This window comes from Brachyistius frenatus, unplaced genomic scaffold, assembly GCF_029030835.1.
Source record: "Brachyistius frenatus isolate BFR_SWC_R1_liver_20210118 unplaced genomic scaffold, ASM2903083v1 Contig_25, whole genome shotgun sequence".
NCBI lineage: Eukaryota > Metazoa > Chordata > Actinopteri > Embiotocidae > Brachyistius > Brachyistius frenatus.
In genome coordinates, this window is record NW_027210624.1 from 4,366,327 (window position 1) to 4,392,362 (window position 26,036).

Sequence of the window (26,036 nt, forward strand, 5' to 3'; positions counted from 1 at the left end):
TATATAATATATATAGATATATAATGTACTGTATATACTGTGCATTTTATATTTATATTTTCTACTGCTATTTACTGCTATTTTATTGCTTTTCTATTTTACTATTATTTCTATTATTATCTTATTGCTTCTGTATGCTGCTGTAGCGAAAAAAAATTCCCCTCGGGGATTAATAAAGTAAATACCTACCTACCTACCTACCTTGTGGAACTCCATAGCTAACTCTCGTTTGCCTGGAAGACGCATTGTTGACATGAACAAACTGAAATCTATCTCATAAGTACGATTTGAACCAGTCTAATGAAGTTCCTTTTATCCTCGTAATATTTTCCAATGTCTGTGATAAAGTTGTGTGATCAATTGTATCTAAAGCAGCACTGATGTCCAAAAGAACAAGTACAAGTCCATTGTCTGAGGCTAATAGAAAATTGTTTGTAACTTTCACCAGTGCTGTTTCTGTGCTATGATGTACTCTAAAGCCTGACTGAAAATCTTCAAACACATAATTCCTTTGTAAATGATCACAAAGTTGATTTGCAGCAACTTTTTCCAATGATTTTAGAAATAAACTGCAGGTTGGAAATTGGTCTGTCGTTTCCTAAAACAGCTCGATCAAGAGTCGACTTTTTAAGTAAAGGTTTAATTACAGCCACTTTAAAAGCCTGCGGTACATAGCCGGTTAGGTTGATCTGATATGGAAGTACTAATTAAAGGGAAGGCATCCTTGATGTGTCTTGTTGGGATGGTGTCTAAGAGACAGGTAGATGATCCAGATGAGGAAATAATTGCAGTTGGCTTGGAGAGCGCAACAGGAGTTGCTGTCCAAGTGTGATAGCAATGAATTGCTTGTTGGTAAATTAACATTACTTTTATTTTTACACTGTGCTTCTTTATTTATTACAATACATGTCAAGAAGGAAAAACATCACTATCAAAACAAAGTGGTTTCAGTGTATTTTTATTTCTTAAAAATATTTTGCTGTTCACTTCCTGCAGCAGCACCTCTGCTTCCAAACTACTGGAGTTATTCTTCCTCTTGGAGTGTGGGGCACCACCATCTTGATTCATGCATTATTTACTTTTCTCTTTTTTCTCCCTCAATTTCTGTGACTCCGTCCCTGACATTTTTTTCTCACTACAGCTCAACAATAGCAATAAATACAGCAACTTTTATCCCTGCATCTTCAGGTTATTTTTCTGTTCCAGCCTGAGGTGCCTGTCCCATTGATTACTGATGTAAAGTGAGAGAGAATAATTAGTGAACACCACATACTTGAGGTAATTAAGTGTAAGTGGTGATAAAATTGCACAGGTGGACAGCCATTTCAATAGGACTGCTTTTCCTTTGGGCTACCTGGTGTTGCTGGTGGAGGAGAGCAAGGACAACTGGGGGTTCTGCTGGTAGAAGGGCGACTTGGGGAGCTGCAGGCCCGAAGGGGATATTGCTTAGAAAACATCCTTTGGCTAAAATAATGGCCTCTGGTGCAGTCTCTTAAAAATAGATCAACACTCGTATTGAGTTAGCTGCTTCACATCCTTTAACTTTGTGAAAACGCATGTGTTAGCACGGCATCTCTTTGGTCTTACTCTGTTTTTAAACATGTTTTTAAACCATTTACTGCTTATGAACTGTATTACATTCATCACAGTGTTGACCAGTATTTCCCTCATTTACTCTGTTAACTGCATTACCTTAGTTGACTTGGTTTGTAAATCTGGTGAATCAGCTTGTTGCCGCATTTAGTTTTGGTTTGGTTTGAGAGGAAAACCACACTTTGACCACCTTGGGGTTGGCTTGCTTTAAGGTTCCAGGGTTACACACAGAGACACTCTCTCACACACACACACACACACACACACACACACACACACACACACACACACACACACACACACACACACACACACACACACACACACACACACACACACACACACACACACACACACAATAACTCATTTCAAGATAAACAAAGCAGCCTCTCATCAGGCACAAATGGAATGAGGGAACTGCACCCAGAGATTCAACTTGGAACTTTCTTCGGTTATAAACAACCAATTAGCTGACTCACTTGAGACCAAACCCACCAATCACACATCAAAGACACTCCCTAATGTAGTGAAGGAGGAAAACAACTCTTTGGTTATTCAAAGGGACTTTAGCTTTCTCTGTATGGCATACAGAGGAGACATCTGCCTGCATACTCTGTGCATACTCTGTGTCCAGATACTGACCATGTGATTGTTGCTTTTTTCCTCTAAACACATTTATTCTTTGATTTTTTTTTTTTTTTTCTGTTTAAGTTTAAATCATTTTCTTAATTTTACTTTTACCTTTTCCAAAGTCATCTCTTTATGTGTGTCTATCCACAGGCCAACGGAGCTCTTCCGCAGCTGTAACGTCCAGTCAGACCAGGGTGCCATGAACGACATCAAGCTGTGGTCCAATGGGACGATCAAGATGCCTTTCATGAACATCCCTGTGCTGGACATAAGGAAGTGTCTGCCAGATATGTGGATGGCCGTGGCCTGTTCCCTGCAGATCAAACCTTGCCACAGCAAGTCCAGGGGGAGCATCATATGCAAGTAGGTCTACTCCCACCATGACAAATGGATTTGCAAACCAGTTATTTCTTTTTTGCTAATATCCATGTGAATACAGTGTTATCTGGAAATACTGAACATTCTCAAGCAGGGACAATTGGGACAGATCTTTTTTTTTCTAATCTATCCTGTTTCTCACTTAATGCAAATGCAACACTTCCTTCATGCTTACCTGTATTACTGATGAATATTCTCATTCATCCAGTCCATGGTCAATTTAAGTGTTATTAAGGCAAAAGGACTTGCATGAAATTCTTGAAGATGTTTCACTTCTCATCCAAAAGGCTTCTTCAGTTCTCAAGTTCTTCAGAAGTTGTCAAAACTGAGGAAGCCTTTCGGATATTATGCAGGTAGTGCAGTTGTTAAATGGTATGTACAGTACTGCATACATAGGAGTATTTACGTAGGAAGGAGAAGCTCAGGGAGTGAAAGGACTCCTACAGGAGGAAGCTGGAGGCCAAACTCCAACAGAACAACGTGAGGGAGGTGTGGACCGGTATGAAGGAGATTACTGGGTTCAAGGGGAGAGAGAGACAACCAGGGGGAACCTGGAGAGGAACAACCAGGGGGAACCTGGAGAGGAACAATCAGGGGGAACCTGGAGAGGAACAATGAGCTAAACTGTTTCTTCAACAGGTTTAGTTCACCACCCTCATCTGTCTCCTCCACACCTTACACCTCCCAAACATCTCTGCTGCCTCCCCCCCCCTCTGCGCCCCCTGGTGAACTGCATAGAGCCCTCAATCTCAAAGGGCTCTTCCTCCATCGACACCTTGACCCCCCCCCCACGCACACACACACACACACACACACACACACACACACACACACACACACACACACACACACACACACACACACCACACACCCCCTCTCTGTGACGACTGGCCAGGTTAGGAGACAGCTGGAGAGAATCCACCAGCGCAAGGCTGCAGGACCTGACGGCATCAGCCCCGTGGTCCTGAAGACCTGCGCCGTCCAGCTGGCTGAGGTCCTACAACACCTCTTCAACCTGAGCCTGAAGCAGGAGGAGGTCCCGGTGCTGTGGAAGACGTCCTGCCTGGTTCCAGTCCCCAAGAAGACGACTCCATCTGGCCTCAACGACTACCGACCGGTTGCCCTCACATCTCATGTGATGAAGGTGCTGGAGAGGCTGGTCTTGGCCCACCTCAGGCCGCTGGTGAAATCTTCACTGGACCCTCTGCAATTTGTGTACCAGCCTCATGTAGGAGTGGATGACGCCATCATCTACCTGCTGCAACGAGCTCAGTCGCACCTGAATGGAACCGGGGACTCTGTGAGAATCACTTTCATTGATTTCTCCAGTGCATTTAACACCATCCAACCACTGCTACTGAGTGAGAAGCTGCGGGTGGTGGGGGTGGACGCGTCCACCGTCTCCTGGATCACTGACTACCTGACAGGCAGACCACAGTTTGTCCGTCTGGGCAGTGTGCTGTCTGATACGGTGGTCAGTGGTATTGGAGCTCCTCAGGGAACTGTTCTGTCTCCTTCCTGTTCACCTTATACACAACTGACTTCCAGTACAACTCAGAGTCCTGCCATCTGCAGAAGTTCTCTGATGACTCTGCAGTGGTAGGATGTATAAGGGATGGACGGGAGGATGAGTACAGGGCAGTAGTGGAGGACTTTGTGGAGTGGGCGGGAAGGAATCACCTGCTCCTGAATGTAGCCAAGACCAGAGAGATGGTGGTCGACTTCAGGAGGAAGACGACGGCTCCACAACCGCTGAGAGTTCTGGGAGAGGAGGTGGACATGGTTGAGGAGTACAAGTACCTGGGTGTGTCCATCGACAACAGACTGAACTGGAAGACCAACATCAATGCTGTCTACAAGAAGGGGATGAGTCGACTCTTTTTCTTGAGGAAACTTCGATCCTTCAATGTGTGCAGCGAGATGTTGGAGATGTTCTACCAGTCTGTTGTGGCCAGTGCATTGTACTTCGCTGTGGTCTGCTGGGGGAGCAGCATTGGAGCCGGTGACACCAACAGACTTAACAAACTGGTTAAGAAGGCCGGCTCCATCATCGGCTACAAACTGGACAGCCTGGAAAAGGTGGTGGAGAGGAGGACGCTGAACAAACTATTGTCCATATTGGATAATCCTGTCCACCCTCTCCACCACCTGCTGCAGGGACAGAGGAGCACTTTCTCTAAAAGATTCCTCCAGCTCTGCTGTCACAAGGACAGATACAGGAGATCATTCCTGCCCACTGCAATAAGACTGTACAATAACTCACCTCTGGCAAAATCCATCACAGTACAATAACACTGTTGACTGTGTTTCTTGGTTTGTTTGTATATAATACATATATATATATATATATATATACTGTACTGTATATATATATATATATATGTTGACTGTGTTTCTTGGTTTGTCTGTATATAATATATATAGATATATAATGTACTGTATATACTGTGCATTTTATATTTTATATTTTTTTACTGCTATTTTATTGCTTTTCTATTATTCTATTCTATTCTATTATTTTATTCTATTATTTCTATTATTATCTTATTGCTTCTGTATGCTGCTGTAGCTTATTATCTTATTGCTTCTGTATGCTGCTGTAGCGAAAAAAAATTCCCCTCGGGGATTAATAAAGTAAATACCTACCTACCTACCTAAACAGAAACTATATACATATGCTGTATACATGGGTATGAATATATACTTTGTAGACATGTTATAAATAGATCATAAATAGATAGAAATAAATAGACACTTTGTAAGGTGGCATCTAGTGGAAGCTTAGTTTGCATGTGGCTGTGGGGTAGAAACTATTTGTCTGTGATCTGATAGAGTTGTAGTGTCTGCCAGAAGGCAACAGGTTGAACAGACTGGTTCCAGGGTGGGATGGGTCATTCAGGATGTTGGCTGCTCTGCTGCAGCGAGCGCTGAATAAGTCCTCCAAGGTGGGCAGCGATCAGTTGGTGATCTTCTGGGCGGTGTTTATGACCCTCTGAAGAGCTCTCTTTTCCGCTGCTTCGTAGCTGGCATACTGCGTGGCGATGCAGTGTGTGTGCATGCTCTCAGTGGTGCATTGAAACAGCTTCTCTGGCAGGTTGTTTTTTCTGTGTGTTTTGGCATTTACTGGCAGCGTAAGACACAATCGTTTAAATTGTGAGAAGAGCGGCTCACGTCAGAAAACTCATATTTATGTTTTTTCTTTGCTGTAATGACAATTGTTTGTTGTTCACTTCAGGCATCTGAGTACTTTCAGGCTAAATACTGAATCCATTTTGTTCTACGCCGCTGTCTTTTCTTAGAATAAAACTGTTTTGCAAATAATGAGAACATAAATACCTCATGGGCCTGGGATGTTTATGTTCGTGAGGACCCGTTTTATTTTGGGGTTCAGTTTTGAATCAGGTTTAGGTCTGGGAAACGGTTGTGGTTTTGCTTTTAGTTGTGATTGTTCAGGTTAGGGAAGGGACTTGGGAATGCATTTGGTCAATTTGTGTCCAGACTGCTATAGAAAGACCAACATGTGTGTGCACTGCATAACAGCACAACATCCCCACTTTACACCCAGTCTAGCTTACAACCCTCTTAAACTTAAGACATCTACGTTTGTAGGCACAGAATTTACACATGACCATTCAATCTTGATTGACTTTGTTTCAAGCCGGGCTGTAATGTATGTACCAGCTCGTGTTAGTGTCATGTTTTCTCTTGTCTGTCCTCAGGTCAGATTGTGTGGACATCCTGACCCAGTGTGGGGACAGGAAACGTTTTCATGAAGGACAAACACCGGAGAAGATCTGTGATCTGCTGTCACCCATTGATGACCCTGAACGCTGCATTCCCCTCCACAGATACCTCAGTGAGCCACAGTGTACAGTACATACAAGTTGTGGCCACTAGAGGCCAGGGGACCACAGAAGCTCAGAAGCTGACAGACTCAACACTCACTTTATACCATTTAAAAAAGTTATTATAGTTAACATTTTAGCCAACAGTTTGTTATTTATGTTTCAATAGGCACAGAGAAACATTAACTTATCCATTTAATAGCTGGTTTTATTGACTACTTTTTTGGAAACTGGGTTGTACAAAGACTTCACATCAGTGCACAGACAGTGTATTGTCATATCTGATGGACTAACTGTTTTGTTGAATTTCAATCTTCCACCTCTCCCCTCACACACCCTCCAGTGCCCAGTTCCTTAGGCAACAACATTGTCGAGGAGGTCATCCATCCATGCAACCCCAACCCCTGTCCCAGTAACCACCTATGCCAGGTCAACCGCAAAGGCTGCCTTGATGAACTCAGCTGTCAGCCATACCTCTGTGTACCAGGTAGGACCAACTATTGCAATTTTCAGGAGCTTTTACAGCATTCTCTCCAGAGTCTGAAGTCTGTGTGTGTGTTTCCAGGCTGCAAACTAGGTGAGGCCTCTGAGTTTCTGGTGCAACAAGAAGCTCGTATCCAAGTGCCAACTCGTACTGGTCCTGCTGGGTGCTATGAGGTGTGCAGCTGTGGTCCCAGCGGGCGCCTGGAGAACTGTGTGGAGATGCCCTGTGTGGACATCAATAAGCCCTGCATTGTAGGAGGGCAGAGGAAGAGTAAGATTTATTTTTTTCCTGTCCAAAGTGTTTCCACAAGTCCTTAAAAAGTTTTTAATAGAGTCTAAAAGATTTATATATAACCTGTTATTTGTAACAGAATTATTAATGCTGTATTTTAGCAGTACTCAGTAGTGATCTAGGTGTCAGGTGGCAACCGGCACCCATTTTTACTGCAGTTGCAAACTACTTAACTTAGGGCTGAGGAAGTACCCCGATGCAATACTTTGATATTCTAGGAAATATGCTTATTACTCCTTGTCTCGACTGAGATGCAGATTGATATCAGGTCTGTGAATAGGACAGGACCTGGTTAGTTAAACTTAGTATTAAGACTAAAAGCAGGGTGAAACTGGTAACCTGGCTCTGTTCTGAGTTTAAAAAAACCCACCTCACCATCCCCACTCCATTGGTTTCCTAATGGTGATAAACTTTCCAGTTTTTATGCTGCCCTCTGGTTCCAATAATCTCTTTAAACATATTGTAACCATGCAATCAAATCCTGCTAAGGTCACATTAGCCTGGCTTTGTTTGTCAAGAATGTTGTTTAGTGTTAAAGCAGTAGGGGATATACTTCAATGCTTCAAAAAAGCTCTTTCTACACGAGGAATTGAGAGTGTTGCTTGGCCCCAGACTGTGGACAGTAAGAATTAAGAGCTCACAGTTGGTCTTGGATCAAATGGATGGGTGCTCTGTCTATAGCAAACCCTTACCCACCTTACAGCATTTCTTTAAGTAGGAGGTGTTCTGAGAGGTTTGTTTTTAGAGAGTAAATTAAGCTGTAAAATTATGGTAATATATTGTGTCCAAATGGGACTTTGGTTACCTTAAAGTCAATTCAATGTGCTTTAACTAAACTAAACTAAATAAAAACAACAAACAATCTCGTTTTTAATCGTGTCTGGAGGCTGTAAATGAAAACAAAAACACTCAAATGTAAATAAAAACAAATGTGATAATTTGCAAATCACGTAAAACCCATGTTTAATTGAAAATAGGCCGATGACAACGTATAAAATGTTGAAACAGAAATTGTTTTGTTTTATGAAAAAATATATGCTCTGTGGATATGGATCTGATGCCAGCATGCTTCAAAAAAGTTGGGACACGGGCACGTTTACCACTGTTGCATCACGTCTTCGTTCAACAACATTCTGTAAACTTTTGGGAAGTAAGGAGACCAGTTGCTGGGTTTTGAAAGTGAAATATTGTCCCACTCTTGCCTGAGATAGGATTTCAGCTGCTTAACAGTTCAGAGTCTCCGTTGTCATCTTTTTCATTTCATGCTGCTTCAAATGTTTTCAATGGGTGACAGGTCTGGACAGGTTGGTTTTTTTCTGAAATAGGCAGAACATATGCTGTCTGGATGGCAGCACATGTTGCTCCAAAACCTCTATATATCATTTAGCATTAATGGAACCTTCCCTGATCTGCAAGCTACCCATTTCATGTGCACTAATGCAACCCTGTACCATCACAGATGATGGCTTTTGAACTGAGCACTGATAAAATGCTGGGTGGTCCCGCTCCTCTGTAACCCTGAGGACACGGCATCCATGATTTCAAAAAAGAATTTCAACCTTTGATTCACTGGACCGCAGGACAGTTTTACACTTCAGTCCATCTTAATGAGCCCGGGCCCAAAGAAGGCAGCAGTGTTTCTGGATCATGTTTATGTATTGTCTCTTATTTGCATGGTAGAGTTTTAACCTGCATTTGTGGATGCTGTGAACTGTGTTCACAGACAATGTTTTTTGGAAGTGTCCTGAGCCCATGCAGTGATTACAGAATTGTGTCTTTTTTTAATGCAGTGCCACCTGAGGGCCTGAAGATTACAGCCATCTAATATAGATTTTCGTACCTTGTGTACAGAGATTTCTCCAGATTCTCTGAATCTTTTCATGATATTGTGTACCATAGATGATAAAATCCTCATATTTTTTGCAATTTTATGTTGAGGAACATTTTTCTTAGATTGTTGCACTATTTGTCCAAGCAATCTTTCACAGGTGTAAACCCCTTTTCCATCTTCACTGCTGAGAGATCCACAGAGCATTTGTATTTCATAAAACAACACAATTTCTCAGTTTCAACATTGGATATGTTTTCTTTGGTCTATTTTCAATTAAATATGGGTTTACATGATTTGCAAATCATTGCATTCTGGTTTTATTTCCATTTTACACTGCATCCCAACTTTTGGGCAACAGGGTTTTAAATCAGTGAGGAGAAATAAAAACATTTCTGCATAACTTTCAACACAGAAATAGATTCCGTCACATTGACAGTTAACCCCGCAAAGATTACAACCTTCAGGCGTAGTTTTCTTACCAGCCACTTCGAAAGCCAAGGAAGTGATGTTTAAAAAGCTGCAAATTTATGCCAGGCAAGACTCAGAAGGTTTTGACAGAGAACAATAATTAATTGAGGATTTTTTTGGGGGGGATAATAAAACAAGGAAGAGTTTCCTGTAGCAGTGACATCAAAATCTTGTCTGATATATTAACTTTCTGTGCTGCCAAATCTCACTCGTTAGAGGCCAGAATGAACCAAATGTAAAGAACTTTTACATAAAAGTCACCGATGTCTGAATCACAACGAACTGTCACATTTAAGACTTGACAAATATTACAGACCAAGTTTTAAAAGGGCTATAATGCAAAAACAGTGAGATTACCAATCTGCTGCCTAGATGTTACTGACTCAGCACATTGCTGCGTTTAAGATGGCTAATGCCAAGTCAGGAGCAGTTCTTAATTGATTGCAGTTTTCTGTTGAGGTGAACATCTCAGTATATGTATGTCTAAACAACTGGTTTAACTGGGAGATGTTTTTTTTTATCATATTACCATCTATCTTAGTGTTGTTTGTACTGATTCTGCTGACTCCAATGAACAGCCTTCTGTACTGGCCCTCTCTGCTGTCATGCATCCAACAAAGGCCATTACTGTCATCAGAAATCTTTATTTGAACATTTCACTAGTTTCACTCCCTCATCCTGTTCTTGTTTTGGACATTTTGGAATGTTTAATTCTGACATTTTATTCATTCAGTTCAACACTTTGGACATTGTCTTCTTGGTTTGTCTTGCTGTGTGTTTCCTTCAGGTCATGGGACATCTTTCAGGATCGACTGCCACACCTGCTCCTGCTTTGCTGGTGACATCATTTGCTCCACCAGAGAGTGTCTCAGCTTGGGCAACTCAGATGATGACCATCAACACTTCACTGGTGAATACCTTGCAATTATTTAAATAGGGTTTGGCCCTTTTAGACAAGATTGACACACCACAAAGAGAGCCGCAGTGTTATAAAGCCACAGTTATCCACACTTACCACTCCGCATTTCTACTTCGTGGCTGTCCTTATCCCTGCCTCATCATATGTAAATCTTAATTAACTGGAACCTGCTTTTCTATCATGTGCATTTTGGGAGATTAAGGTTTGACCTGTGACAGAGCAGGGATGTCAGAAATGTCAGTGGTAGGAAAAGAGAAAAAAAATTTAAACTAAATATGTAGCAGATAACATGTATTCAAAAACAGGCTGAGAAATGACACATTGCATTTTCATCATTTTCAGACAACACAGGGGCCGTGGTAGAAGTTCCATTCAGACTCATGAGCTGTTATTTCGCTGAGTCAGCTTACAAAAACCTGTAAACTGCATTGATTTAATCGAAGCTCAGTACATTAAATGGGAATTTAGTTGGAGTTTTTGGGGAAATTTGAGGCAGAGTGGGGATAATATCTTAAGTCAAATATCTTTAATTACTGAAATAACAGCCTTTTATAACTTGTGTTCTATCTCCATAGTTCTATACAGTTCTTCTATCAGTTATGGTGATATGATCTTGGATTGTGGTTACATTGCTAAAAGTAGGTCAATAAAAATATGGTGGGATGATTGAACAGCTTTCAAACTAACTGAGAGCCATGCACATTTTGATGATTACAATGAACCAATAGCCAGGGCTTTGAAAATATAACCCAAATATTTTGGGTTGTAGGTCATTTTCCATTAAAGCTTTCATATAGGCAATTGCTAAACTGCATATCCATGCTTATTGTGGGCCCCAATCACCGTGTCCATTCATTGACTAAAGGCTTTCCTTTTTCATAATAATTGTCATTTCTGCCCTCGCTCAGGTCTTCCCTGTAGCTGTCCTGACCGCTTTGTCCCCGTCTGTGCCTCCAATGGACGAACCTATCCCAGTGCCTGTGTTGCTCGCTGTATGGGATTCAAGGACGATCAGTTTGTCTTTGGCCAATGCCGCCTCAGTAACCCATGCACCAACAAACCCTGCCAGAGAAACCAGAGGTGGGTTATGGAAACAAGTAAACAGTCAGGGGGAGCTGCTGCTAACACTGAGCACCAACTCATAAACAAACACTAAGGAAAACTCATTATGTAGATCATGCCCTGTCAGTGGCCAAAAACCTTGCAGGGCAGGAAATGTTAACTTTCATTGCCATCAAAAAGTACTGCAAAACACAAGTGTTTGTGATTCATCAGTAAATCTGTTGAAATATAAAACTCTCTCTCTCGTGGAGATCATGCTCAATGTTTTTGCCCTTCTGTGTTATTTGTTCATGCCTTTCACACTATTGTGGCTCTCCACTACAAAGCTATGCTGGTGTTCTTAATGTAAAACTAAAAAGCTGTTTTCTAGCATGTTTATCCTGAATATTTGGACTATATATATATTTTTTTTCAACTGAGTGATGTGGTCTGGAAAACATTTAACCACACACACACACACACACACACACACACACACACACACACACACACACACACACACACACACACACACACACACACACACACACACACACACACACACACTCAGGACATTCATAAACTCCCCTGGCTCTCAGTTCAAAGGCTGAACACACACAGTGGAGGTATGTGAACATAGCTCAAACCCCCTTTTTTGTTCTCAGGGTAAACAATGCAGTAAGCAAGCAAGCCAAATCAGATATGCTGATTGGTGCACAGCATTGGTGGTTGCTATGGTAACAGAGCAGGGTTTTGGTTGTGTTTGGAGGATAGACAATCTCTCCTGTTGCTTTGCTTTTTTATTGCACTGCTTTACTGAAATATTCTCAGAAATATGTGTTGTTTTGCCTGACTGTGTGAATGTGTATTGCAGGGTGGTGTGTCCAACCCTGTTTCCAAAAAAAGTTGGAACACTTTGTAAATTGGAAATATAAACAGAATGTGATGATTTGTAAATCCTGTAAATCCATATTTAATTGCGAATGGACCAAAGACATCATATTAAATGTTGAAACTGATATTTTATTGTTTTTTGAAAAATATATGTTCATTTTGAATTTGATGCCAGCAACACGCTTAAAAAAAGGTAGGACAGTGGCATGTTTACCAATGTATTGCATTACCTCTTCTTTTTACAACACTGTAAATGTTTGGGAACCAAGGAGGACAGTTGCTGGAGTTTTAAAAGTGAATTGTGGCCTCATTCTGGCCTGATATTGGATTTCAGCTGCTCAACAGTTCAGGGTCTCCTTTGTCATATTTTTTCGTTTTAACGATGTTGCAAATGTTATAGTGACAGGGCTGGACTGGAGGCAGTTTAGCACCCAGACTGTTCTACTATGGAGCCATACTGTTGTAATACCTGCAGAATGCAGTTTGGTTTTGTTTTGCAGACAAGGCCTTCCCCGAAAAAGACACTGTCTGGGTGGCAGCATCTGTTGCTCCAAAACTACTGATATCATATATCATCATGGCTGCATGCTCTTGGACTGTGCGCTGATTACAAGCTCTCCTCTCCTCTCCTCTCCTCTCCTCTCCTCTCCTCTCCTCTCCTCTCCTCTCCTCTCCTCTCCTCTCCTCTCCTCTCCTCTCCTCTCCTCACCTTGGGCCATCCTTTATGAGCTTGGGTCTAAAGATGGAGGCAGCGTTTCTGGATAATGTTTATATATGGTTTCTCTTATGCATAGTAGAGTTTTAACCTGCGTTTATGATACATCAATGAATTGTGTTCACAGACGATAGTGTTCAGAGATCGTTCTGTGCCCATGCAGTCATTTCCATGACAGAATTGTGGCTTTTTTGAATGCAGTTCCACTAGAGACTCTGCATCTCTGGGATGTTCTTTTTATACCCAATCATGTTACTGCCCTGTTGCTAGTTAAAGTAATAGTTGCGACATGTTCCACCTGGTGTTTTTGACTCTGTCCCAATTTTTTTTTTAATGTGTTGCTGGCTAACTAAGCATATATTTTTCATAAAACAATAACACTTCTCACCTTGTCAAATAAGGAAAAACAGTAGTAAAAATGAATAAATTAAGGCATTTTGTGTGTTTTGCCAGGTGCATCCCAAAGTATCGTGTGTGTCTGAGTGACTTCTCAGATTGCCTGCAGTATGAGTGCATTGGCCGGCCGGCAGCCTGCAATAAGAACAGCGTGGAGCCGGCCTGTGATACTGACGGCCTGGTCCACCCCAATCTGTGCCAGATGCAACAGGCTGGGAAAATCCTGGCCTACATGGGCCACTGCCAGGTAGGTTCCACAGAAGAACAGGAGGCCACAGGGCTCAGGGACTGCTGTGCTCATCTTAAGAAACATTAAGTGCTGTGCAGAGTTCTGACCTTGGTGTTGCTGTTACTTTGTCAGTTTTTCGATGTATCTGTGCAGAAAAGAGCTGGGAGCTGAACCCTGTGTTGTGTTGTTAAAGCTAAATTAGAGTGCGGACCTCCATTTGGGTTTAATAATGTTAGTTAGTTGTTACATTGAGAGTCAGCACGGTATGAGTTAGAGGACAGAGCAGTCTCTGACGGTACCTTTTTGATTTTGGTCATTATGGGAAATAACAAGGTTTCAATTTGCATTTGAAAACAAGTTTACAATTATTTATTTATATATCACATCTATCATTTAATGATTTATGCCAATTAAATGTTTTTGTTGAAAGAAAATCAAGCAGCTTAACTCAAAACGATTGACTGGTAGAATAATGTTCAGTGCTTGATGATCTACTGAAGCTAGAATGTACTCTGTTCTGCTAAATATTTAATATTCCTAACATTCTATGTTGTATCTGTCCCCGCTGTTTTAATAAGTGAGCACAGGAAGCAAAATTAGACATTAGACTGCATCCAGCCTTGGAAATAGTAGCTGTGGATATATGTTTTACCTTTTACTATTGCCTTCTTGTTGATTATGAAATCTTTCTGATCTGGGCCAAGCTTTTTTACTGCAGCAGTTTCTCCATCAAAGTTTCAACTTTATTCAAGAAATATTATCTTAAGATTTCAGTTCGATTTTATGAGGAATTTCTTAAAACATGTATTTGCTTTGTCAGTATGGGTTATTAAATGAAGACTAATGGACAAAAATGGCAATTTTATCCATTTGAAATTACATCTACAAAAGTCCATTTCTAAAAATAGCAAAATCTTGTATTTTTTTTGTTTTGTCTAATGCTTTTGAACAGTGTATTACCCAGGTTTTATCATAAGGTTTTTACTCATCAGTGTACAACAAATGAAAAATAAGAACGTATTAAACTTTTTTTTTTTTAAAGGCCTACATGTAACTGTGCAGTTTATACAATGCTTGGTGTGCTGTGTCTTTAGGATGTCTGCGGGAAGCCACAGCAAGTTTGTGGCCATAATGGTGAGACTTACAACACAGTGTGTGATGCCTTTTCTGACCGAGTGGCTGTAGACTATGAAGGCCCCTGCCATGCTGTGGGGGCCGTGTCTGAAGTGGCCGCTGACTCAGCATGCAGTTTGGTTCCCTGTCCAAGTCTATCCACTCCAGGCTGCCAACCTGTGACCCCACCCGGTGAGTGGAGCAAATCATTGATAGAAAGGTTCAAGGTACACTGCATAAACTGGGGTCAGCAGTCATCAGTTAAAGTGACACTGTATAAAAAATTTTAGCACAGTAAGAGTTTCTGAATATTGAATCATGACCCCTGACCTCTAACCTCTAACCTCTTTTCAGGAGCCTGTTGTCCCATATGCGCTAGCATGCTGCAGATCCTCTGGAACAAGGAGCAGATGAACACTTTCTCTAAGGTATGGATGGGCCACAGTTCAGCTATTATAGGATTATAAGACAAAACATCATCTTATTCAGTGTTATTCGCTGTAAAATGTTCATGAATCACTCATGATGAATGAATAAAGGAATGAATTAGAGAATATAGAATATGTTGCTGTCTTTAATGTTTGTTGTTCTGAGGTTTGAGGTATGTAAGGACATGAAGCAAGGAAAATTCTCAAGTTCAGTTTCATTTGTGCTCAAAAAAAATATTTTTTTTAAATTTTGTTTTAGAACTGAAAACAATCTTTTAAGTTAAAACTGTACTTTTTAGAAAGCTATCATGATGATGAATCAGTGTTTTTATTGTTACGAGATGTAATTACAGGTGTTGGCCACTCGGGAGCACTATAAACCCAAAAAGTCCCCCACTATAACCTGGTACAGTCTGCACAAATACCTTACTTAAAAGATGCACGTTTTACTCCATATAGCATTTTGCTTGAGTACAGAAAACTGAAATACAAATTCAATACAAAAGGTAGAAACACAGTTTACTTCCAAAAAAAAGTCTACCATTGGGGAGTTAATAAAGCCCTCTGGACTGTGGCGGTATTCCACACATCATGTTGAAGACAGAGAGCAAGTAAAACTGAAGGACAGCAGTGATGCAAATAAAGAGTGTTGTTTATACATGTACAGGACAACTAATAAGTTTGGCAAAGTTGCCAAAATGCTAATTTGGAGTAACATATGTTGCCATCCAGACAACGTCTTTTTCAGGGAAGGCCTTGCTTATTTCAGCAAAACAATGCCAAATCAAATTCTGCAAGTATTACAACTGCACAGCTCCGTAGTAAAAGAGCCAGGGTGTTAAACTGGCCGGCCTGCAGGGGAGCCCTGTTGGTCCCACCGTTGAAAACATTTTCTGCATCATGAAAAGAAAAATACGACCAAGGAGACCCTAAACTGTTGAGTAGGTCAAATCCTATATCAGGCAAGAATGACAGTATTTCACTTTCCAAAATCTAGCAATTTGATCACTCAAGCATTGTCTCTAACACAACTGTTTATAATTAGGGCCATCCATACTTGCTGAAATGTTATCATCATTAATTCTGTTCTAATAACATAAACCAAAAAAAAAAAATCTAATTACACAAATCTGTTGTGCATATTATACATAATAAATCCCTGAAATTATTTTTAAGAAAAGAGTTATTTTTTAAATTTTTGATTGGGGCCAACCGCTTATTTTTAGGATTCATTGCAGTCAAGTGTACGACAGCAATTTATTATGTTTCCTTTTTCCTCATACCACGGATTTAGTGTTTTAAGGAAGTGGCACAGTTGGTATACATATACAGGGGAGTGCAAAGAAGAATGGTAAGTGATTGATTGTGGTGAGCCGATCTGGACCAAAATGCCAGGGCAGATTTTTATCACGGTCACCAAAACTGCAAAAAACATGAAGTCACTCCTATTTGTGTATGCACATGCTCCCTGTTTCAAGAAAAAAAAAAAGGAGCTCTGTGATTGGGTGGTTTCTCTCAAACTCTATGAACACAGGTTCATTGGCCAATAAGCATCTAATCACTGTGGAGATTTTGGTCATATTTGCTGCAGGAATTCCATTCACCATGTCTGCAGTCATACAGGATTCAATTTTAAATATTTCGGTGGATGCTCATTATAGCACACTCTGCCTCAGCTGGTCATGGTGCTGCGCTCTGGCTGGGTTTCAGTTCAGTGTGAAACAGTTTGAATTCAGTTTGAATCAAACGAGGTTTGCTAAAAAAGCAACATAGACGCATCTCTTAGGTAAATAATGATGTAGCTACAAAAAAGGTCAAAAGCTATAGTATAACTAGATATATTGTTAAATTGTGGTTATTTTTAATCTGAAACATTTACACACACGTTTATGAAAACAATATTGATATTTATCCTTGAAATGTCCAGTTTTATTTTTCTTAATATTCTTATTTTTTATATAGTGGCCCCAGTATTCTATCATGGTTCTCTGCACTGCATCTTAATAACTTAACATAAACTATCATTTCTATTTAGAATATAAGACATCACCAACTAGTCTTGAATATGGAATCAGGAAATTTAGGGCCAGAATTGGTTGTTTTCTTGCTGAATGGTTATTATCAACAATATTCTGTAATCAAAAAGTGTTTTCATTTTCCTGGACAAAAATGCACTCGACTTGCAGTATTTTTTTAATTGACATTTTAAAATACCACTGAAGTTTTGCTTTATAGCTAGACAGCAACATTCATGTAACCTTTGACCCCTCTGTGCAGTTGAATAAGAACCAGCCGGTGACTGTCCACGACGTGCTTCAGATCCTGCGGCTTCACGTCTCTGTGCCCCAATGCGATGTCTTCGGCTACCTGAGTATCGACCATGAGCTGGTGGTCCTCTTTGCTGCAGTGGACCAGAGGCCGACACCACTGCAGGTAACACACACACACACACACACACACACACACACACACACACACACACACACACACACACACACACTTTCATGCACACACACAAATTACATTTATTGTTTTAGCCATTTTTCTGCACACTTGTGTGTTGCTTTTACTTTAACATGACTTGTTAGGAGCTGGCACTCCGAAGAAATGCCAAGTCACTCCAGCTGCTACCCCCATTTTATATAGCCAATATATAGTAAAAGGGTGGAAAACCTCAGAAATATGAGTACAAATTAACACAGCAAGAGATTGCGGGGCAACTTAATGTCAAAATTGGCCAAATAAGAACAGTTATGTTTGAAATAAATGTAACTTTGGGTTTCCATTGAGGGGATTTTAGCCTTACAACTATAGTCAGACAGTGCTCGGAGATCAATTGTTGTTTGATCAGCAGATAAATATATTTAAAACTAACTGTAACATTGTGTAACACAGTGTCTGCACAAAAGCAGGCTGCATCCTTGATTGTTAAACTAGAAATATGAGCCGTGACTGGATTAAGTTATGTGTTGTTATGTGCTCTCAGTATTTCTGAGCTGTGACTGTAAAAGAGGCACTGACTGCCATGGCTGAAACATTATTAAAGGACCTTATGACAAATAATATCAACTATTTCTAATGGACAACCTGGTAGTTGTCTGTGGCTTCTCCACACCGACATCAGGTGGCTAAGCAGGGCTGCTTTCTTTCCTTCCTGAGTGAAATCAAGGCTTTCATGGATTAGAGGGAGGAGGACACCACCCTGTTGTCTGATGCTGACTGGCTACTTGATCTTGCATTCCTGACAGATGCAAGTAAGAAATTGAATCAGAAACTGAAGGAATGTAATATGTGGACAGACAGAAAATATGGACAAGAAAAGTAACTAATAAACATTTAGTTGTCTATGACATGGGAGTAGTGTGAGCTTCATCAATTGAAAATGTAAAGAAATGCATACAGAAAAAAGAATGCACATGCTGTTGAATTTAAGCACTGTGTTGATTTTCAATTTGTTAGTGTTCACATAAAAGAAGCTTATTCAGTTGGTTTGGGTGGAGCTCAGCTATGTAAATAAGTTTTACTAAACATGAGTAGCTCTCAGAAGAAAAAAGGTTGAAGACCCCAACCATAAGCTATCTATGATGTTAAAAAAAAAAGTGATGTCATAATCTCTTTTTTTGAAAATGGAAAAAAAATAAGGAATTCGGAATATTTCAGCAAACTTTGTACCCTAAAGTCACCAGGGGATCACTTTTGGTTTTGTTAACAGGGAGAGGTTTATATGTGTCACCCAGTATGTGGGTTAGAGACAATGAAATTCAGTGACACTCTTATCTGGAGCTGAGATGTCTTCAGGCAAGTGTTAACTGCTGCTGTGCGTAGCAATCCAATCTAATCTTAGACCAGAATCAGTTCATGGCCAAAAACATTGAACATGGAAGGACAAGGTTTGAAAAGGAAAACAAAAAAATGAAGACACATGCCAGAGAATAAGATAGTGAAGACACTGATTCTTTGATTTGACAGAAAAAATCCTTAAAACCCCCAAAAATCATAGAAACGTCAAACTTTGTTGTGTTTGTAAATTCACAAGCAGAAGTGCTTTCAACAGCATTTCTGTTTAACCAACTGCATCAGATCAGCTTTACTTACCACTACAAACAACATAGAATAACATTTCAATACATCATAACTGACAACAGAAACACCAGCAGAATACAAAATTCCCACAGTGTTTTTACGGAGACATATCCCCGAAAAGGACAGTACGAGTTGTCATCTTTTCAGAGGAAATTGTGAAATCACCTCAGTACAGCACATGAATCCTTACAGAAAACAAGACAGCTGTGGGAGGACCACACAAGTGACGACACAGGTGTTTCCATTTTTCTCTCTTTTTTTTTTCAGCCCAAGGTCTTTTTGTCGTTGTTACACAAAACAAGAAACACGGTAACGTCAAAGCAGTTTGTGTTTCTGAAGGAAATGAAAATTAGACATAACTGCACTTTATAGAGGATTTGAAATGATGGAGCTAAGTGATTGCCTGTGAGGTTCTCTCAGAATGATTGAATTCTGCTGATTGTCGCAAAGCATTAGAGTGTTATGTGGAAAAAACCCACTGATGAGCCAAAACGTTATGACCACCTCTCCCTAATATGCCGTTTCTCTTTTGCATGCCACCAATACAGTACCGAACTGCCGGGGCATGTTTTCCGCCGTGTTGCATTACCTCTTCTTTTAACAGCACTCTGTAAACGTTTGGGAAATAAGTGATCCGTTGCTGGAGTTTTGAAAGTAAAATGTTGTTGTATTCTTACCTGCTGTAGGGGTTCAGCTGTTCAAAAGTTAGGGGTCTATGTTGTATTTTTCCTGAAAAAAATGTTTTCTGGCAGCATATGGTGCTCCAAAACCTTCAGCAGTATTGGTACCTTTCCACATATGCAAGCCACCCATGCCATCACAGGCGCTGGCTTTTGAACTGTGTGCTGAATAATGATAAATTGGAGACAGGTCTGGACTTCAGGCAGCCCAGTTTAGTACTAGGAGTCTTCTACTGGAGAGCTATGCAGTTGAAATACATAAAGAAGGCAGTTTGGCATTGTTTTGCTGAAATAAGAAACGCCTTCCCTGAACAAGATGTTGTCTGGGTGCTCCAAAACCTGTATATATCGTTTAGCATTCATGGTTCCTTCCCAGATGTACAAGCTACCCATACTATGTGCACTAATGCATCCCTGTACCATCCCGGATACTGGCTTTTGAACTGAGCACTGATAACAAGCTGGATGGTCCCAGTCCTCTTTCGCTTGGAGTATGTGGCGTCCATGATTTTCAAAAAGAATACAGAGACAGGACAGTTTTCCACTTTGCCTCAGTCCATCTTAAATGAGCTCCTGCCCAGAGAAGGTGGCAGTGTTTCTGGATCATGTATATATCTGGTTTCTTCTTTGTAGAGTTTTAACCTGCATCTGTGGATGCAGCAATGAACTGTGTTCACAGACAATGTTTTTCAGAAGGTTTTCTGAGCCCAGACAATAATTTCCACTACAGAATTGTGTCTGTTTTTAATGCAGTGCTGCCTGAGGCCCCAAAGATCACGGCCATCAAATAGTGGTTCTCTGTCCTTATCCCTTGTGTATAGAGATTTCTCCTGATTATCTGGATCTTTTAATGATATTATGCACCATCGATGATGAAATCCCCTAAATTCTTTGCAATTTTACATTGCGGAACATTATTGTTACATTTTTGCACACTCTACCCTCACAGTCTTTTCACAGTGATGAAATGCTCTTTTTATACCCAATCATGGTACTGATATGTTTCCAATTCACCTAATTAGTTGTGAGATGTTCGACCAGGCGTTGTTGTTTTTTTCAATCTTTTACCGCCCCTGTCCCAACATTTTTGAGACCTGTTGCTGGTATCAAATTTAAAATATGCAACAACAAAAAAATCATAAAGCAATAAAATGTCAACATTAAATATGTTGCTTTTGGTCTATTTTCAATTAAATATGGGTTTATGGGATTTGCAAATCATAGCACTCCAACCTTTTCCGAAATGGGGTTTTATAGTTTACACAGCAAAAACAGAGTTTGTAGTTGTAGCTGCTTCTTCTACTTGTTTTAGAAGAACATTTATCCCCAGGTTGACAAAGGCCCTGCCAAAATAGGCTTTCTAAATTCCTAGTTTTGTCTGAACAATGCTTCCAAAGCTAAAGCACAACCAACAAACTGTATCATGAAGCACAGAATAGTGTTTATCCAATTTTTAAGTTTGTCTTTGATATAGTCACTTCCTGGGAACCTTTACACAAACAGCCACAAATAGCAACTTGACAGCAAACTCAAGGATTGTCAGACCACTTAAAGAGGACTGTCCAAGAAAGCTACATTGATCAGGGATTGATATAGTTGAATAGCACGCACAGCAGACTAAAACATAACCCTGCCTTACACCAGTTACTTACCCCAAAAAAGTGCCCTTCAGAATTTATGCAGCGTCTTCTTAATCATGCGTTCGTTCTGTAACCACGTGGTATACATTAAAAGTGTTTCGGTATTTATGTTTACAGAATTTAATTCTTAAAAAAAGTCTGTTAACAAGGTCAAGGGATTAAAGTAGCTTGTAGCCAGGTTCAAATGACTGGCAGTGTTCTCCACGTATTGAGAACTCTGACTCATGCGGACTACAGCAGCACAGAATCCAGACTGTCCTTCCAATCTTTCTACAACAAGCATTTAGCCAAAAATATTCATATGCCACTTTAGGATGATATTTATTTTCTGAAATCCAGCTTGGAATATGAATATAATAAAACCAAAGGGCATTTTAAAAGAAAGTCAAACTATTGATAAAGAGACAGAGTACTGCATTACTCCCATGCTGACTCTCTTGTATTTTCCAGATTGAAGCCTGCAGTAAGGAGGCTGAGAAGATTGATTCTCTCATCAACTATGCCAGCCCCACTTTGGTTTCCCACGTCCCCCTGTCTGCCTTCCTCACCTCCGAGATCAAGACCTCCTCCATCCACTCCTCGGGGGCCTCACTGCCTTCACCTCTGCCCCCCAGCCTGTGCTTCCTCATGGGCCTCCTAGTTTTGGCAACCCATGGCCTCCACCAACTCTAATTGCTTATTATCCCTTCTAATGTCTCCCCCTTACTAACTCTGAATGTTCCAAAGTAGCTCCCAGCCCCTTCCTGGGATGACAGGTCGTGATGAAGTAAGTGTGTTTGGGCGGCCGCAGAGCAAGAAGAGGCCGCAGTGATGACAATCATTCCTTATGACTGACCCGCGTTTCAAACAATCAAGGTGGTGGAAAAGCTATTATTATGGAAAGCTTTTGTATGAACAGTTACTCACTGGGTTTCCCTCCAGTGAAATGTGCTTAAGTGTGCCTAAGTATGTGTGTTGTAGACCTTTAAGAAGCATTTGGCTTCGTATGAACAGTGTTAAACCATTAGTCCCAGCAGCAAGCTTTCCTCTGAAAGCCGGTAAATGGGAAGTTAAATTTTAATAACTCATTCTTTGTACCCGGGCTTTGTGTGTATTTGTGTGTGTGTTTATGCATGTGTGTGTCTGATTGGAGACACACACACACACACACACACACACACACACACACACACACACACACACACACACACACACACACACACACACACACACACACACACACACACACACACAACAATAGCAATTGGTGTCTCCAAATCTAGACGTCTCTATCCATTGAGGATCAAATATCAGATATAGTCTGAACAGCATTAAAGTGACATTATTTAAGCCTCGGGTACATGGATATGCACAGTCTACAATGCAATGCATGGTGTAAACAGTACATGTGAGGTGTATATGGACCTGGTGTTGACCCTCAAACCTCAGCAGTGTTTGTGCCATGCTCATGGACGAAGCCAGTTCTGATGAAACTAATACAACCTCCAAAGTCAGTTGGACGAAAACAAGTGCCCCGAATCTAGTCATATCCAAAGTGATCACAGGTTCTGTTCTGTTTTACACAGCAGATCAGAGGTTAAACTGTGACCCAGGTCAGTTTTTCCTGCTTTCTCCAAAACAAACCTGGTAACACTTAACCTGATGTGGTGTTCATAAAGTACGAGCAACATTCAGTGTGCATAAAAAAATAATTTCAGAACTTGATATTATTCAGAAAATGAATGAGTTCCAGACAATCAAAGGACTGAACACATAAATGGAGCAACTGTATAATTAATGCATTGACATTGATTTGTCAGTTCTATACCATTATAAAAAATGAGGTCATTGTGACGAGACTTTTTAAGCTATTGTCACTTGCTAGTAAGTACCAATTTTTCAAAACTCAAGAGTTTGACAAATCCATTAAACACTGCTTCAAATCGGACTGTATCAATCAAACAGACACGCCGCCAAGAACAAGGCTTTTTAATGCTTAATTTTTTTACTTCATGACGGATTGTTTTCAGATAAGTTGCCAGAAAACTAAAAATAAGAAGGGACTTTCGCTAACAATACCATCATAGAAAAAAGTTATTGACTTTGTATTTCTTAAGAGTCTATGACTTTCTGGAGCCAACCCCTAGTGGGAATCGTGGTATTGCACTTTATAGCACTTCCACATCAGCCTCATTCTTCAAACTTAGGAGCTACATCCGCCTTTATGTACAGTCTATGGCGTGTACATTGAAATGAGATAATGCAGATCCCGCTGGCTAGACCCAAGCACTCACGCAGTGAATGTGGGTCTAGTAACACCAGGCTAATAACCATCAGGATGAGCTCGAGTATGTGATCAGAAAATCTAAATCAACAAGACTCAAAATGAGGAGACATAAAACAAGATTTTGTTTATTTTTACATGTTCAGCAGATAAAGCTCAAACGTAAGTGTCTGTGAATCCAACGAGAGATTTGAGCCCTGCTTAGAGCTAAAACCATCCACCATGATAATAATAAACAAGTGTTCAGTGAACCTGATTTCTCATCTCATCTAAACTCTGATGGGTCATCAGAACTTGATGAGAAAAAGAGGGGCATATCCCTTTAATGGGTAAAACATACTATAAGTTAATGGTTCAGTCCCTTTTATTTGTTGTTATTATACTTTTTGTGTTTGTGACAGGATTAGAAATCTGAAGTAAAAACATGACATGACATGAACTAAAGTGTTCCTCTGCTGGGAGTGTGAGCGAAGCCCTGTATTGGAGGATTTTATGAGTGCCACTTCAACCAAAGTGCTAGCAGGATGTTTTCCCAACAACATTTAAATGCTTCATTTTAGTAGAAAGCAGCAGAAAAGCCTGGATCGTCACTCCCCTTTGTGTGAGGCCAGTAGCTCTATAATGCATTAAAAGGGATGCTTCTGACTGTACATATGAATGAGAAGCCATTTAATAACAATTGAACAATCAGGTAGTCGCTACCTATAATCCTTTGGGTAGAGAAGATTTTCCACAGTATGCCCTGCATATAGTGTCTTATGAAGTAATAAAAATGCAATAACTTTATATTTCTTAAGAAATGTTTTATATTTGATATGTATCTGATGACGGATTGAAATATTGATCACCTATGTGCCATGATCTTTTCTTTTTTTTTTTTTTTAAACAAATAGCTGTTATTTTTATTGCATGATGACAATTATGAAGTGTTTACACCAGAATGTACTACAGTGTGTGTTGTCCCATCCCTTTGTGTTTGTCTGTCTGCCTGTATCGCACAATGTGTCCCCATCTCTAACAGTATTACTGTGCTAGGCAGCTCTGTAGCGGGAGCCCTCACCACAGCTCCTTCATCTATTATTTTTTGTATCATTATTATTATTATTATTAATGTGGTTATTTTTATGTTAATGTTCTCTGGAACCTATATTGATCAGAATTACCTTTCAAGATTTTGTATGTCTTCAATGTTTAATTTCATTTTACGCCTCATCAGCAAAAAACTAAAAGTGAAGGCCTTCGAAACATGGCTACTTTACAGATTTCTGCTCCTGATGAGTTATTTCACAGCTAAACAATAGTTTATCATTTTGGAAAGTACACTTTTTTGTTGTTGTTTTCCTCACATTAAGATGACAAGACTGAAACAGATATAGTGTCTGTGCATTCAATACAGAGCTGGAATCTGGACACCGGTAGCTTAGTTTAGCTTAATAAGTAAATGTAGAAAGATGAGATACAAAGGTATCTTATCTTGTTTATTTCATTTACTTTGTACATACAGAGAAATATAAAAATGAGAGTTCATAGTTTTAGGAGAAGTTGGAGTATCATGACAAACGATTCATCCATGGCTACTTAACATTAGCTCCATCAGCTGGTTGAAAACTCAGTCTCTAACTTTCCTCATGCATGTGTTTGATTTAAAGAAAAAAAAAAAAAGCATAATTTAGAGCTGCACTTTACATTAAACTTTGATGCAGCGGTTAGGAGATGTGCCAAACCTGTATGTAACCCTGCACAAAAATGTAGGTAGCAAGCTTCCCACTATTTGGCCCGTCATGCTAATGTTAACTGCATGATTTAGAGCAGATAAACACTATTTAGTAGATTTCTTACTCTTTTTCTCCCGTATTTTGGGTTTTGGAAAGGTATTTAAAAAAAAAGCCCTGTGTTTAGTGGACAATCTGTCTGCTCATTTCAAGTCTTTATGCTAAGCTAGTAACAATAATCCCTACTCCAGCTCTATATTTAACACAGACATGAGATGGCTTTCTACGGTACCCTGAAGTAGCCGCATAGGGAAAAAGAATATAAAGAATGAGCGCTCAATATGCTATTTTGTGCACATTACAATTTGTTCCCACACTCTGATGAATTCATTTCCACATTTGA

General features: G+C 40.1%; 1 protein-coding gene across 1 annotated transcript in view; it reads left to right on the forward strand.

Moving 5' to 3' along the window:
* The window catches only part of reck (reversion-inducing-cysteine-rich protein with kazal motifs), a 93,250-nt gene extending 68,451 nt beyond the window's left edge, over window positions 1–24,799 (forward strand). The window contains exons 11-21 of the mRNA XM_069698105.1: window positions 2,374–2,586; window positions 6,321–6,457; window positions 6,790–6,933; window positions 7,012–7,200; window positions 10,308–10,430; window positions 11,348–11,519; window positions 13,543–13,732; window positions 14,809–15,019; window positions 15,182–15,255; window positions 17,533–17,688; window positions 22,109–24,799. Coding sequence (XP_069554206.1) covers window positions 2,374–2,586; window positions 6,321–6,457; window positions 6,790–6,933; window positions 7,012–7,200; window positions 10,308–10,430; window positions 11,348–11,519; window positions 13,543–13,732; window positions 14,809–15,019; window positions 15,182–15,255; window positions 17,533–17,688; window positions 22,109–22,330 — 1,831 coding nt within the window. The 3' untranslated portion in view covers window positions 22,331–24,799. The remainder of the gene's footprint in view (window positions 1–2,373; window positions 2,587–6,320; window positions 6,458–6,789; window positions 6,934–7,011; window positions 7,201–10,307; window positions 10,431–11,347; window positions 11,520–13,542; window positions 13,733–14,808; window positions 15,020–15,181; window positions 15,256–17,532; window positions 17,689–22,108) is intronic.
* The last annotated feature ends 1,237 nt before the right edge of the window (window positions 24,800–26,036 follow it).